We start from the raw sequence: 13,872 nt of genomic DNA, 5'->3' as shown, positions 1-13,872 counted from the left end.
GGAAGAGAAATAAAATAAGTAGCGATAAGGTATAGAAAACTAACGTCGTGCATTAAACGGAAGGACCCAAAAATAAGTTAGTGATTTCTTTTGCCGGGGGTCATCAACAAAAACTGAGTCTCCACCCCTCAAAACCAGAAATTGGGCACTGGGCAGACAGTCGATTTTGTAAAGGTTTCTCTCATTTCTGATCAGTTAGTGGAAGGTCCGCTCTCTTCTTTGTCTCCTGTTCAGGGTCACGTTATAATTCTCTTCCTTTATGCTGGTTCCCCATATGTAAGCTTTATTTCAGAGCTGTTTCCCAGCTGATGGCCAGATTTCCCCTTCACAGCTTCTTTGGTAAAGATGTCTGCGCTGGGTCCCCTCAGAGAGCTACCTGCTGACAGCTGTCTTGAGAAACTGTCCTGAGATGCCTCCAGAGCATAATCGGGGACTTTGCAGAAGCGTCCATGTTTACTGAGGTGCAGAGGCCCAGGGTCCCCGCCTCATGAAAAGTTGAACCCCTGAACAGTTGGCAGTTGTTCCCAAAGATCTTATCTGGCCCCAGACAATTCCAGAAGGGAATTCCAGAGGGGAAACTGACGGTTTGATCTCTCTTCTGCCTGAGGTCATAGTTGGCGGTGCTCTCAACGTCCGAGGGGCCTTCGTTTCCCAGAACAGATTTGATTTCCTTTTAACTGGTTTTGGTTCCTTACTTTAGGCTCTGAGAACCCACAGCAGGGATTATTGTGTTTGTTTCTCTTGGCTTGATGGGGAATTCACTGGAGATGGAGGACTCTGACCGGGGTTACTTACATGATACGGAAATGCGCAAGAACGCACAGCTAAGGCCTGCACGGCCCAGCCTCATGTGTTCATGGGGGTCCACGTCACCTTCCCTCCCATCCTCCTTCAGAAGGATTCGTTCGCCCGCTGTTATTTCACCCCTCAACAAAATAGCGTCAATCCAAGTGCATTGACCTTCGTGGTTGAACTTGAGGGTGGTAGGCTGTAATTTTATGTTGGAAACCCTGGATCCCCAGACTCCTGCTCTGTCCTGAAAATGGGCCATAGATGGAATGCTCAGCTGTCCTCTGTAGCTGTGGAATGCTGGGCGGCCTCTTAAGAGAGTTTGGCTTGAACTCATTCCATTAACCTCATTTTCCCTCGGATCAAACTCATTCTTTTCTGGCAGCGTCTGGCTTTTCTGGTGTGTTAGGCAAGTGGTGCGACCATTCAGCACTTTGTTTGGGTTAAAGGTTTTGCTTAGTGATGCTAGAGAGCTCCTGATGACATTGACCCCTTCCCTTTGTGCAGCTCCTTATATGTTCTAGAGCCCTTCCCCCAGCTTTAGCCCTGAAGGCAGATGGTGCGGCCAGCAGTGCCCAGTGAAAGAAACACAGCGCTCTGCATACCTGAGAGTCAGCTTAAGGATTCTACATGAGCTGGGAGACTTCCTGAGGCTTACACAGATCATTATTAAAACGAAGAGCGAAATAACCGCAAGGAAGAAAATAAGCCTAAGCCGCAAGTGTTAACATCTCCACTTGAAAGATATTTTTTTGGGCTGTCCAGCCAGTATATACCTGTTCACCCCTAGGAGGACTTTATGGCTCAAGGTGATGGGGACTTTGAGTAAGGAATTCCCAAGATCTTGGTGGTCCGCTTCATTTAAGAAAAAGCAAGTGTTTTGCTTAAAGCAGTGGGTAATGATGGCTTCAAATAATTAATTCCTGTATAAGCCGTAGAACAGCTGTATCACTTTGTCTTCCAGGTCAAAGAAACAAGTTCCTGCTTCTGTTTCGTTATACTTTGGTTAACACTGCCTTACAGAGCACCTGGGTTCCTCAGTCAGTTAAGCCTTTGACTCTTGATTGGGTTGTGATCCCAGGGTCATGAGATCAAGCCCTGCGTTGGGCTCTAGGAGGGCTGCGGAACCTGTTTGAGATTCTTTCTCTCTCTCTCCTACTCTCTCTCTCCCCCCTTTGCCCCTCCCCTGCTCCCCCGCTCTCTCAAAAAAGAAAAAAAAAATTGCCTTAGCAAAGAAGCTTCTAGATACTCGGCCCACAGCAAGATCTCGTAGGTAGGTGCTGTAAGCGCTGGGGCGTCTTCACTCCTTCGGGTGAATTTCTTCACAACACGGTGTTGTAGCCTAATTACAGGTTGACTTGAAATGCAGTACCAAGTACAACTAAATACACTGCGGCCGACTTTGCATTTATGTTTTCTCTCCTGCTCCTACTTGTGTTACATGTGATCCTCCTGTGCTCAAAATAGAATGGGGTATTGCTGACTTGTATGCTCCTCAAAGCAGTGTTCCAGAGACAAACGTGCCTGGGAGAAAGGAAACAGTAAAAGTGGTGAGAGTAAAAGCCCTTTAAGAAGGGGTGTTTAAGCAAAATTAATTCGTATCGACTTGGGTGAAGAGACCAACGTTCCTCTTCTGTGTTCCCAGGGTGTTTCTAAAGCAGAAAGGAGACCACTGTGTTTTCTGAGCAGGAGTTAATGTATTTACTAACAGGAAATTGTTTCACGAAATATTATCTGTTTTCAAAGGCTAAAGCTACCCTATAAAGGAGCCTGTAAAGGTGCTGCCCTGTTTTTTTGGGGGGGGGGGCGGGATTGGCACACGGTCTGTCCCCACACTGTGCTCTGACTGGCATTCTTCCAGGGACCCTCTCCTCGATGACATTTTTGGATCTCCTTTGCCCCACTGCATATGGCTCATTCCCTTCCATGCATTTCTCCCCAGAGCTGTTTCTGTTCCTTTCTTGAGGTCTCATGCCTTTAACTTGAACATCAGTTTTCCTCTTTGAGTTAAGACATAATTCTTCTTGGCCTAGAAAATTGTGGCACCTTTGAGTGTTCCGGTTGGTGTGTGAAAGCACAAAGAATATTCTTGTTGCCGTTTACTCATTACAGTGTCACAAATGAAAACCCAACTCTTCTGGCCAACTACTCTCTGCCTGACTCTGTAATCCTGAAAGGCAGGGTCCGGAGCTCCGGGCCTTGCCTTGATCTCCTCTTCCATCCACTAGCTGTCTCTGGCCATCAATGTGATGCTTCTCTTCTCCTTCCTGCAAACCTTAATTCCTCGAAGGTCCAGTTCATGTCTTTTTTCTTCACAAAGCCTGCCCCAACTCTCATGGGTGGCTCCCGAGGTTACCTCCGGTTTCCCCCGTCGTTCTGACACTTGAACACTTTTAAGTGGTTCAATTCAGTGAGCGCGTTAAAAGGACATGGTGTGCACCTCGTGCAAGTTCTGCTCGAGCAGGTCTTGCTCTGTCGTGTTCCCCGTGAAGCTAAGACGCGTAGACAGGATAGTGCCAAATTCGGTTTTTTGAATTTGGATCTTCCTCCCCGCCTCATGATATTCCCGGAGGTAGTAATTCAGTGTGGTCACCAGATCAAGTGAAACACAGTCAGTCTTCTACGGGGACTTAAGGTTGGATGACACCTGTCGGCAGAGAGCCAAATGGGTATATGACGACACGTTGTAATAAATGCTTTGAAGCAAAAGAACAAGGATTGCAGGAATAGTGGCAGGTGGGGACTTGAGATCGGTGGGGGAGATCTTCCCAGGGAAATGATTTGAAGCTGGACCTGGAAAATGGGGACAGTCCACTTGGGCAAAGAGCTCAGGAGGAGCCTCAAGTCGAGTGAGCACCGTGAGCTGAGTTCCTGAGGCCGGAAGCGGTGGGCTGCATTTAGCAGAAAGGAGGCCGCAGGACGGCAGGTGGCGAGCTCCGGCACCCCCGGGTGGGGAGCGTGGAGACGCAGCCAGGTCCTTGCTCGGGCGTTGCATTGGGAAGAAGGAGGTGATATTCTGGAAGGCTCGCGAGGATTTTAAGGGGGGTGTGGCATACCCAGTACACGCTGAACGATCACCCTTGGGGAGTGGACAGGGGGAGGAAGGTTGGAAATGGCTCCCCGATTAGGGTGCCGCTGCAGTCACGCCGGAGAGAGGAGGCTGGGACCGGGAGGGGCGTGGACGCGAATTTCAAAAATTTTTCAGAAGCGGAGCCAGTAACACGGGGAACAGGCCGGGCTGGGGGGCCGAGGGAGAGAGCCGTGTGCTCCGTGCTCCCTGGGTCCCCGATCCTGGAATGAGGACGGCCAGCCAATGAGCAGGTTCTCTTGGGGCTGCATCTGTTGCGAGCTTGGCCGACTGGATTCTGGAGTGTGAGAAACACAAGTTTTGGTTTGTGGATTTTAATCATTTCAACTCCAATACCATTTTGGTGGTGGTGGTGGTGTTTTTAACTCTCCCTGAGGGCAAAAAGAGGTGGGGCTGCAGGCTCACCAGAAGAAGGTCTGTTTGGGGGTGGGACCTCGGCCAGACAGCTGTGCTTTTGTTCTGGTTAATTTGAATGGACAAGAGAACACAAGGCTTTCTTCTGAAAATCACATCTGGAGACATTGTGGACATCAAACTAGGTTTTTTGTTGGTTGGTTAGCAGATTGAGAACGAGGTGAGAAATATTTTTACAAGTGAATATAATTAGAGGTACAAGCACATTGGTTTGGAGAAATCAGAATAGAGTGTTCATTCGACAGGCAGGAAGTTGAGACTTGTGGGCAGTGATCAGGTTTTGTTCTGTGATCATTCTTTGCACGGAGTGTTAGCTATTTTAAGTGCTCTGGATTTTTGAAATTCTCCAGTAGTTACTTTTTGTTTGGAGCAGGAGAAAGAAATTTAAAAACAAAACAAAGCATTTGCAAATTTCATAGTACTGTAGCAAGCTGTCCAATGAAGGTAAGTTTGGCCATTAAGTCGCAGGACAGGACAAAGACCTACATCTCCTGTCTACTTTCTTACATCCAAAAAGTTAATTTAGGGACTGCAATAATAGGGGATGTCTGTGAAATAATGTAGTTTTCAGAATATGGACACATGGGGGTATCAAAAGCCCTGAACATGCGTTATCTTTTATCCTGATGATTCTGAAGCAGACACTGATCAGGGGTGCAAAATGTAGCAGTAATGTCTAACACCTAGCAAGTTCGCATTCTGTCCCATTGTTGAAATTGCTTACATGTATATTAACTCATCAGTACACCATTTGTCCTGTGGAATAGGCCGCTGTTGCCATCCCTGTTTTACACACCCGGACATTAAGGCTTGGAGAGGTCTGTAACCTGCTCTAGGTCACAGAGCTACTAAGCAAGCAGCCGGTGTTAAAAGGCTGACAGGGCCTCCGGAACCATGCCTGCAACGTCTAGTCCGCCTCACTGCTCATTGCCTATGGCAGTTTAGGATAACATTATTCATAATGGTGAAAAACAAGAGGGGCGCCTGGGTGGCGCAGTCGGTTAAGCGTCCGACTTCAGCCAGGTCACGATCTCGCGGTCCGCGAGTTCGAGCCCCGCGTCAGGCTCTGGGCTGATGGCTCAGAGCCTGGAGGCTGTTTCCGATTCTGTGTCTCCCTCTCTCTCTGCCCCTCCCCCATTCATGCTCTGTCTCTCTCTGTCCCAAAAATAAATAAAAACGTGGAAAAAAAAATTTTTTAAAAAAATAATGGTGAAAAACAAGAAATGACTTAACCGTCCCAAAGGTGGGAAATCGTTTAAAAAAAAACAACAAACCAACCACGATACACCAGTATAAACTAGTGATTTAAGATGATGATGTATATCTGTATTCCTGACATGAAAAGATAAATTGCCGAATGTGAAACAGAAGTTACAGACTGGTTCGTATAATATCTTGATTTTATAAAGTCTGAACCATGTAGTGTATATAGTAAGTAAACAATGTATTCTGGGCAACAGGTGGAGGGATACATACGTAGGCTTAAAATGTGAATAGTGGTTGTTTCATGGTGGTGAGATTCCAGGGAACAGGAACAAAACCAAAAATAAAATCAGACTTGGGCGGCTGGGTGGCTCAGTTGGTTAAGCGGCTGGCTCTTGGTTTCCACTTAGGTCATGATCTCCCAGTTTGTGGGTTCCAGCTCTGTGCTGACAGCGTGGAGCCTGCTTTGCGTTCTCTCTCTCTCTCTCTCTCTCTCTCTCTCTCTCTCTCCTCCCCCCCTTCCTGCCCCTCCCCTGCTCATGTGCTCTTTCTCTGTCTCTCTCTCTCTTTTGCTTTTGGGGCACCTGGGTGGCTCAGTTGGTTAAGTGTCCGACTTCGGCTCAGGTCGTGATCTCATGATCTCGTGGTTGGTGGATTCGAGCCCTGAGGGTGGGCTCTGTGCTGACAGCTCAGAGCCTGGAGCCTGCATCGGATTCTGTGTCTCCCTCTCTCTCTGCCCCTCCCCTACTCGTGCTCTGCCTCTCTCTCAAAAATAAATAAAAATGTTTAAAAAAAATTGTTTTTAAATCAGGCTTTATTTTGGAAAATTTGTTGAATATACACCAGTAAACCAAATACCATAGTGAACCAGAATGCACTCATAAGCAAGCTGATTTCATATCTACCCCCACATTCCCCCTCACTCTCCTCCACCTGAATTATTTTGAAGGAAATTCCAGATTTCACCTGTAAATATTTTCAGAATGTAACTTTTTTTACATAACAATTTCATTCTTACATTAGTAATCACAATACCGTTATCATATCAATATCGCCAGATATGGCTCATGTTTGCCCTAAATGGTTTCTTTGTTTGCATTTTACAGTTTGTCTGGATCAGGATGCAAATAAATTTCGCACAGAGTGATCGGTTGCTATGTATTTTAAGCCTCTTGCGCAAGAGATTGCCTCTCCATGAGGGAATCATGCAATTTCTTCTTGTCGTTGTTTGTTTGTTTTAAGTTTATTTATTTATTTTTGAGAGCGAGAGCATGCATGCACGCGCACGGGGAGGGGCAGAGAGAAAGAGGGAGACGTGGAATCCGAAGCCGGCTCCAGGCCCTGAGCTGTCAGCACAGAGCCCGACGCGGGGCTTGAACTCACAAACTGCGAGATCATGACCTGAGCCTAAGTCAGACGCTCAACCAACTGAGCCACCCAGGCGCCCCTCTCCTTGTGTTTTCAATGTCCATCTTCTTAATGACTAACAACGTTGAGTGCTTTCTTATGTGCTTATTTGCAATCCTTGTGTCTTCTTTGGAGAAGTGTTGGTTTATTTATTTATTTTTTTCAACGTTTATTTATTTTTGGGACAGAGAGAGACAGAGCATGAACGGGGGAGGGGCAGAGAGAGAGGGAGACACAGAATCGGAAACAGGCTCCAGGCTCTGAGCCATCAGCCCAGAGCCTGACGTGGGGCTCGAACTCACGGACCATGAGATCGTGACCTGGCTGAATTCGGACACTTAACCGACTGCGCCACCCAGGCGCCCCGAGAAGTGTTGGTTTAAATTTTGCCTGTTTTGTATTGAGTTGTTTGCTTTCTTATTGTTGAGGGTTGTTTTTAATTTTTTTTAGATTTTTTTTTTTACATTTACTTATTTTTGAGAGACAGAGAGAGACAGAGCACAAGTGGGGGAGGGGCAGAGAGAGAATGAGACACAGAATCCCAAGCAGGCTCCAGGCTCCGAGCTGTCAGCACAGAGCCCGACGTGGGGCTCAAACTCACAAGCCGTAAGATCATGACCTGAGCTGAAGTCGGGCACTCAACCAACTGAGCCACCCAGGCACCCCTCTTATTGTTGAGTTTTAAAGATTATTTGTATATTTTGGATACGTGTTATCAGATATTTGTTTTTTCAAATATCGTCTCTCAAATTGTGGCTTACCTTTTCATTTTCTTGACAATGTCTTTGGAAGAGCAGAAGTTTTTAATTTTGATGAAGTCTGATTTGTTAGATTTTTCCCTTGTGGCTTGTGGTGTTTTTTTTTTTAAGTTTGTTTATTTACTTATTTATTTTGAGATTGAGAGAGCATGCACACAGGGGAAGGGGAGAGAGAGAGAGAGAGAGAGAGAGAGAGAGAATCCCAAGCACACTCTGCCCCGTCAGCACAGAACCTGATGTGGGGCTCAAACTCACAAACTGTGAGATCACAACCTGAGCCAAAGTCAAGAGTTGGATGTTTAACTGACTGGGCCACCCAGGCACCCCTTGTGGCTTGTGTTTTTGTGTCATGTTTTAAGTGTTAAAATAAAAAATTGAGGGGACGTATCCTATTCAATGGAATAATCCTTCAGTAATAAGAAATGAGCTATCAGGCCATAGAAAGATGTGCATGAATAAATGCGTCTTACTAAGTGATAAGAAGCCAGTCAGAAAAGGCTACATACTATAGGATTCCAACTACGTGACATTCTGGAAAAGGCAAACCTATAGGGACAGTAGAAAGATCAGTGGTCACCACAGGCTCACGGAGGGAAGGCGGGAGGGATGAATAGTGGAGCACAGAGGATTTTTAGGGCAGTGAAACTATTCTATGTGTCATGGTGAATGCCTACCATTATGTATTTATCAAAACCCAGAGGATGTTGATAAAATGAGCCCAAAATGAGCCCTAATGTATCCTGTGGACTTTAGTTCGTAATAATCAATGGTGGTTCGTCACTCGTAATAAATGTTCCCCAGTTGTGCAAGTCGTTAAAAGGGGGAAAGTTGGGAATGAGGGGGAGGAGTCTTAGGAGCTTTCTGTACGATATGCTCAACTTTTTCTGTAAACCTAAAACTATTCAATCAATGGGGTCTATTAATTTCAAAAGAAAAATAAAAGGAAAAGATGCCCTTGAATGGTAAGGAAGTCTAATGATTTTCGAGTAACTTAGGCCTCCCCGTTTTGAAGCTATCTGGCATCTTGGTCTAACAGCCAGTGGTGACCTCCCCCTCTTCCCTCTCTGTGAATGTCACCATTCCTTCAGCAACCTAGACATTTATCTTTGCTTTTCTCTTTTTTTTTGTTTTAATGTTATTTATTTTTTGAGAGAGAGAGACAGAGTGGAGGGTATCTTCCTGCAGTCCCGTCCATCCTTGTTTCCTACTTCTCTAATATTTATTTGTTTATTAATCTTTAACCTCTACCCACAATGTAGGGCTTGAACTCACAACCCTGGGATCGAGAGTCCCACACGCCTCCAACTAAGCCAGCCAGGTGCTCCTCTACTTCTCTTAATGTCACCAAGGTCAAGGCTGTCCTTATCTTTGACCTGGACTTCCTGCAAGCCTCCTGGCGAAACTCACTGTGTGTCTCCTAAGTCATTCTGATCCTATATAGAATGTTAGCTCATTTTTGGGGTCTAGACTCTAACATTCAAGGTCATCTAGTAATTCCAAGATTATCTTCTTTACAGCAGTTAAAGGGCAGTTTTGAACGACTCAAGTGGCATGAGTGTCCCCCCTGTCCCCATTGTAAGGGCAGTGTTCCATAGAGACACCCCTCTCTAAATGGAGAGGCTTGAAGGCCATTATCAAGGCTAACTACTTTCAAGTCCCATTGGTCAGTTTACTAATCAGGGTGATTCCGAAAATCAGGATCAGGAAATGGAAGTTAGAGAGCAATTATGGCAGCACCTCTAACACTCAACAGAAAATGGCCGAGCCAAGTAAATCCTAAACTGCGATGAAAGGGGAGAAGAATGTGAACAGCAGAATTAACCGGGGAGGCCTCCAGGCTCGTGCAGGGAATGGCCCGTCCTGCACCCAAGAAGGAAGGACAGCTGTAGCCAAGCACGCTGTTTTATTTTTGTTGTGTGTGAAAGCGTTTACGGTCCCCAGTCCAGAGCCATGATCACATTTATAGGCTTGCAATTTGTTTTTTCACGTATCGCATTCCTGAGGAACCGTTTATAAAACCTGTTTTTCCTCTGGGCTGAAAACTGAATTTCAAAAAAAACAAAAAAAAACAAAAAACAAAACAAAACAAAAAAACGGCCCTTGAACTTTTCCCAAGCAGAATCTTACACAATCTGAACCTTGTTAAAATAAACACCCTGGCCTGGGATTTCTGCTCAAGGATGACCCATTACGGAGATCGTGTACTCAAAGGACATTTTGTAAGAGTGGAAACCCACAGAGGATGATGCTCAGAGCCTTTTCAGATGTTTGTGTCTCTAATATATTTGTCCTATTCTATGCCCATGTAATTAATACCGATTCAGTTGTGTGATCACCTTGGTACAAAATGCCTTGGCCGTTTTCCAGAGCCATTCCTTTGTCTAAGTGCATTTCACCTTTCACTAAGTTCCAAATAACTCAGATCACAAGATCGGAGCTCTTGTGTTTTCACAGGACTGTTGGCTTCCTTCTCTTTTTAAGGTGCTTGCCTCGTCGTTATGACTCAGCTTTCCTCAACCTCTGCCCTAAAATGGAAGCATTTCCTTTCTTCTCACTGTTTGAAGCAGGGATGGGTGGCCCCGTCCCAGGTTGTGTTTTGTAGGAGAGCAGGACGGGTCCCACTCCTGGTACCTGAGCCCTGCTCCCCATGCAGACTCCACCCGAGGGGCACCCAGGCCCCGTTTATTGCCGTTAGTTCCTCCCACATTGGTAGTGGCCATGGAGGGATATGGACGGCAGCTGTCAAGTTACTGTCTCACATTCTTTTTATAGGCGAGGAAAGGAAGTCTTGAAAACACTAACTAGCTTGTCCAAGTTCACGTAACCGCGACACCACCTCTCAGATCTCAGCACTCTTTTTATCAGAGGAGAAAAACGAAGTCTAACTCTGTCTTTGAGAAATACTTTGTTCCAATCAGTGAGATTTTGCATATTCTGAAGATACATGGGACCCGGTGCCTCTACGAAGCCAGGCTGAACAACTGATTCGAAAACACTGCTAACAGTTTAAAACAAAGGAGTCTGCTTGAGGCATGATGTGGGTCTCCTGAACCTTGTGTTCTAAACGTTGTCGTGGTTACTGCCCGTGGAGGAGAGAAGTGGGAGGCAGGAAAGAGGGAGGAGGAAGGACAGAGCAAGGCAGATGGGGATGGGTTGCCGGGACATACATTCCCATTGTGCCTTCCATATGCCCTTTGTCTCTAGATTTTCACTCTACCTTTGTGACTTCAATGTGTATTGTATGCATAAGGTTCTTTTGTATTTGGGGTGCATTTCATAGGAAAAACCTTACGAAAACTTACAGCATGAGGCATGTGGAAAAAGTCAAAGATGAGAGGGCTAATAGCATAATTCTACTTTGCTGACTTTAGAGTTAACAACCGAAGAATAACATGAAGTTGATGTTGGCATAGGATGTTGATTCTGATATTGTCAAAAATAGTAATCAGTGAACGGTACTTGTCTTAGTTAACTAGGGCAACGGCTTCCACCAGTCAGAGTTATAATCTTGGCCCCAAGTGTTCCAGATGCAAAAGCAAAAGCCCCTGTTGCAGCACCGAACACATCCAGGAGGCACCTGAAATCTTACACATTTAAATAATGATATAACTGGGCACCATCATTCCTCCCAAACACAGCGCTTCCTCTTGGGGAGGAAGTAACGCTTGATTGGCAAGATCTGACCTAAACAAATCAGGCTATGGGTAGTCGTCGGGAACTTTCCCCTCTATCGCTTAAGATTGACAAACTAGAAGGAGCATTTTGTTTACTTCCTTTTAATTATGACTAATTAAAAAAAACAAAAAAAAAAAACAAAAAAACACCACAGCATGTCCAAAGGAGAAGAGGACGTACTGACATTCTCAGTTGCTTCTGGATCAGGACTGAGCTGTTTGGAGACCCGTGTGCAATAGCTCTGCATAGTTTGGTCGGCTGTCCGGGAACTGACTGGAGTAGTAGCTTCAGAAGTTATTGGAATCTTCTCATCCGCTTCATAGTGAGATGAAGAGTTCTTCCATTGATTTCGGGTTTGGGCCAACTGCCAATGACCTTAACCTCTCTGGTTGGGCTTTGATGAGTGGCCATATCACCCGATCTGCGCAATACATCAATATCTTTGTCATCGACTCTTTCTGCCTCTTCCAGGCAATTTGACTCTTTATAGTCCGCAGGTAACATCCACTGGCACTGAAGGACTTTGTCTTTGGAACTGATTTCCCTTCCATTTCTAATCCCTGATTATTTAGTGAACTGATATGCTGATGAGCTCATCTGAACAACCTTTACTTTTTATGGGGCATAGGAATGTAGCACAGAGGGCCAACGCGGGGCAGTTAGAAGGACACAGGCTTCGGGACCCATCAGAAAATCAAGATGTAGGTTATAATTAAAGAGCCACACGCGCCACTTGCTGTGGATGTGCCTTTCAGCATGTAACCTGAGATGTCTGAGGCTTGGTAAAACAATGAGACTAACAGCCATCACGCCGACCTCCCAGGATTAAGTGGAGACAGTGTCTGTGAACATCTTTGCAAACTGCGAGGTTCTAAACAAATATTATTTCCAGATCCCGTCGCCTTTTGTAAAGGCCGCTGTTTTGACCTAAAACTCACATGCTATACATTTCATCAGTTCGAAGTGTACAATTCAGTAGCTTTTAGCATATTCACGGAGATGTTCATCTAAGAGCACAGTCAGTTTGGGCACATCTTTATCATCTCGGGGGGCCTGAGTGGCTCAGTCCGTTAAGCGGCTGACTTCTGCTCAGGTCAGGATCTCGCGGTTTGGTTCTTGATTTCGAGCCCTGCGTTGGGCTGTCCATTGTCAGGGTGGAGCCCTACTTCAGATCCTCTGTCCCCGCCTCCCCCGCCCCTCCCCCACTCACGCGTGAGCGTGCACACTCTCTCTCTCAAAAATAATTAAACATTAAAAAAAGAGACTATCTTTATCATCCCAAAAAGAAACCACATACCCTTTCGCTACCACCTCCCCATCCTCCACGATCGCCTTTTTAATCTTTACGTTGTGTTTCTTTGCAGAGACTCTAGGACACTTCTTAGAATTACATTAAGTAAGAATAAGATTATTTGCACACGGCAGGATGCAGGATGGGGAGCTAGGTGTTAACAGATGATATTCTTAGGAAGATTACAATTCCCAGTCGGGTTCTACTTGAAGAAGCAGAAAAGATGAGCCCTCACAGTTACTGTGGAAGCCTTGCTGCCATGCAGGAGCTCATTCCGGTAGGACAGACCCGTGGGAGGGCTGGAGAGGAAGCAGTGGGCCCTTGCTGGTGTGGAGAAGGTGGCTGGGAACTTTGCCCCTTCCTCTGGAGCACGGGGTTCCAGATCCAGGGAGATCCACATTCTCAGGAGGCTGCTTTTACTTTTCCTCAACTTCCTAAACAGGAGTCCAACTTCATGCAGCAGAACAAGGAGGGAGGGAGGGAGGGAGGGAAAAGAGCCTGGACCCCTCTACTCCGTGTACAACCCAAACATTAAGGGGAGGTGTTGAAGCAGGGTCACAATGCGTATGTGGTACCGACTAGAGTGAAGAAACTCAACCCTGGCCTCCTCTTTGTTCCAGGTCGCCAGATCCCACCCTTGGACCCCCATGAAAATGGAAACAATGGAGCCATCAAACTTGGGAAGCCAGCCACGCAAGCCAGCCGGCGGTGCTGCTGACCCGTGGGCCATGGTCCACAGTACTTGAAGAAGCCAGAGCCGACCTCCCACTCTCGGCAGCCTGGCACCCCACATAGGGAGAAGTGGGATGCTGGCTTGGCATCCTAGAAGACCTGCAGTGGTGGGGCAGGAACTGTCCCTGGGAAAGGCTTCTAGAAAAATCCGCCACACTGCCACAAAATGGCCTTTGGTGCATGAAATGCAAACGGGAGGGAACAGGTGTTAGGTCACAAGTACAACTGATTTGTTATTGTTGTTGTTGTTGTTGTTAAAAACCTTAAAATATTCTTAAATTTGTACAGCAGCCACATCGGCTTAATATGTGTGAGAGTCCAAAGTGGTGATCCATTCTGATTTCCTGTGCTCCCCAGCCCCATTTCATTAAGTTCTTCAGTGCCATTGCCTCTGTTTCCTGACCAGCCTTCACTGAAAGGTTCATTTAATTTAATTTAATTTAATTTAATTTACCTTTCAATGGAGTGTGATTGGCCCATCACTCAAGCTACAGACTTGAGCCATGATGAAAGTG

The 13,872-nt window shown here is 46.0% G+C and overlaps 1 protein-coding gene across 1 annotated transcript in view; it reads left to right on the top strand.

Annotated features, from left to right (window-relative positions):
- The window catches only part of RAB31 (RAB31, member RAS oncogene family), a 131,441-nt gene extending 117,777 nt beyond the window's left edge, over positions 1-13,664 (top strand). The window contains exon 7 of the mRNA XM_047090317.1: positions 13,246-13,664. Within this exon, the coding sequence (XP_046946273.1) occupies positions 13,246-13,343 (98 nt within the window). The 3' untranslated portion in view covers positions 13,344-13,664. The remainder of the gene's footprint in view (positions 1-13,245) is intronic.
- Positions 13,665-13,872: the final 208 nt, after the last annotated feature.

This window comes from Lynx rufus, unplaced genomic scaffold (genome assembly GCF_022079265.1).
Source record: "Lynx rufus isolate CCGP_SWC_20201006 ecotype Redwood Valley unplaced genomic scaffold, mLynRuf1.p SCAF_29, whole genome shotgun sequence".
Lineage (NCBI taxonomy): Eukaryota > Metazoa > Chordata > Mammalia > Carnivora > Felidae > Lynx > Lynx rufus.
This window is presented reverse-complemented; position numbering and strand designations above follow the sequence as displayed.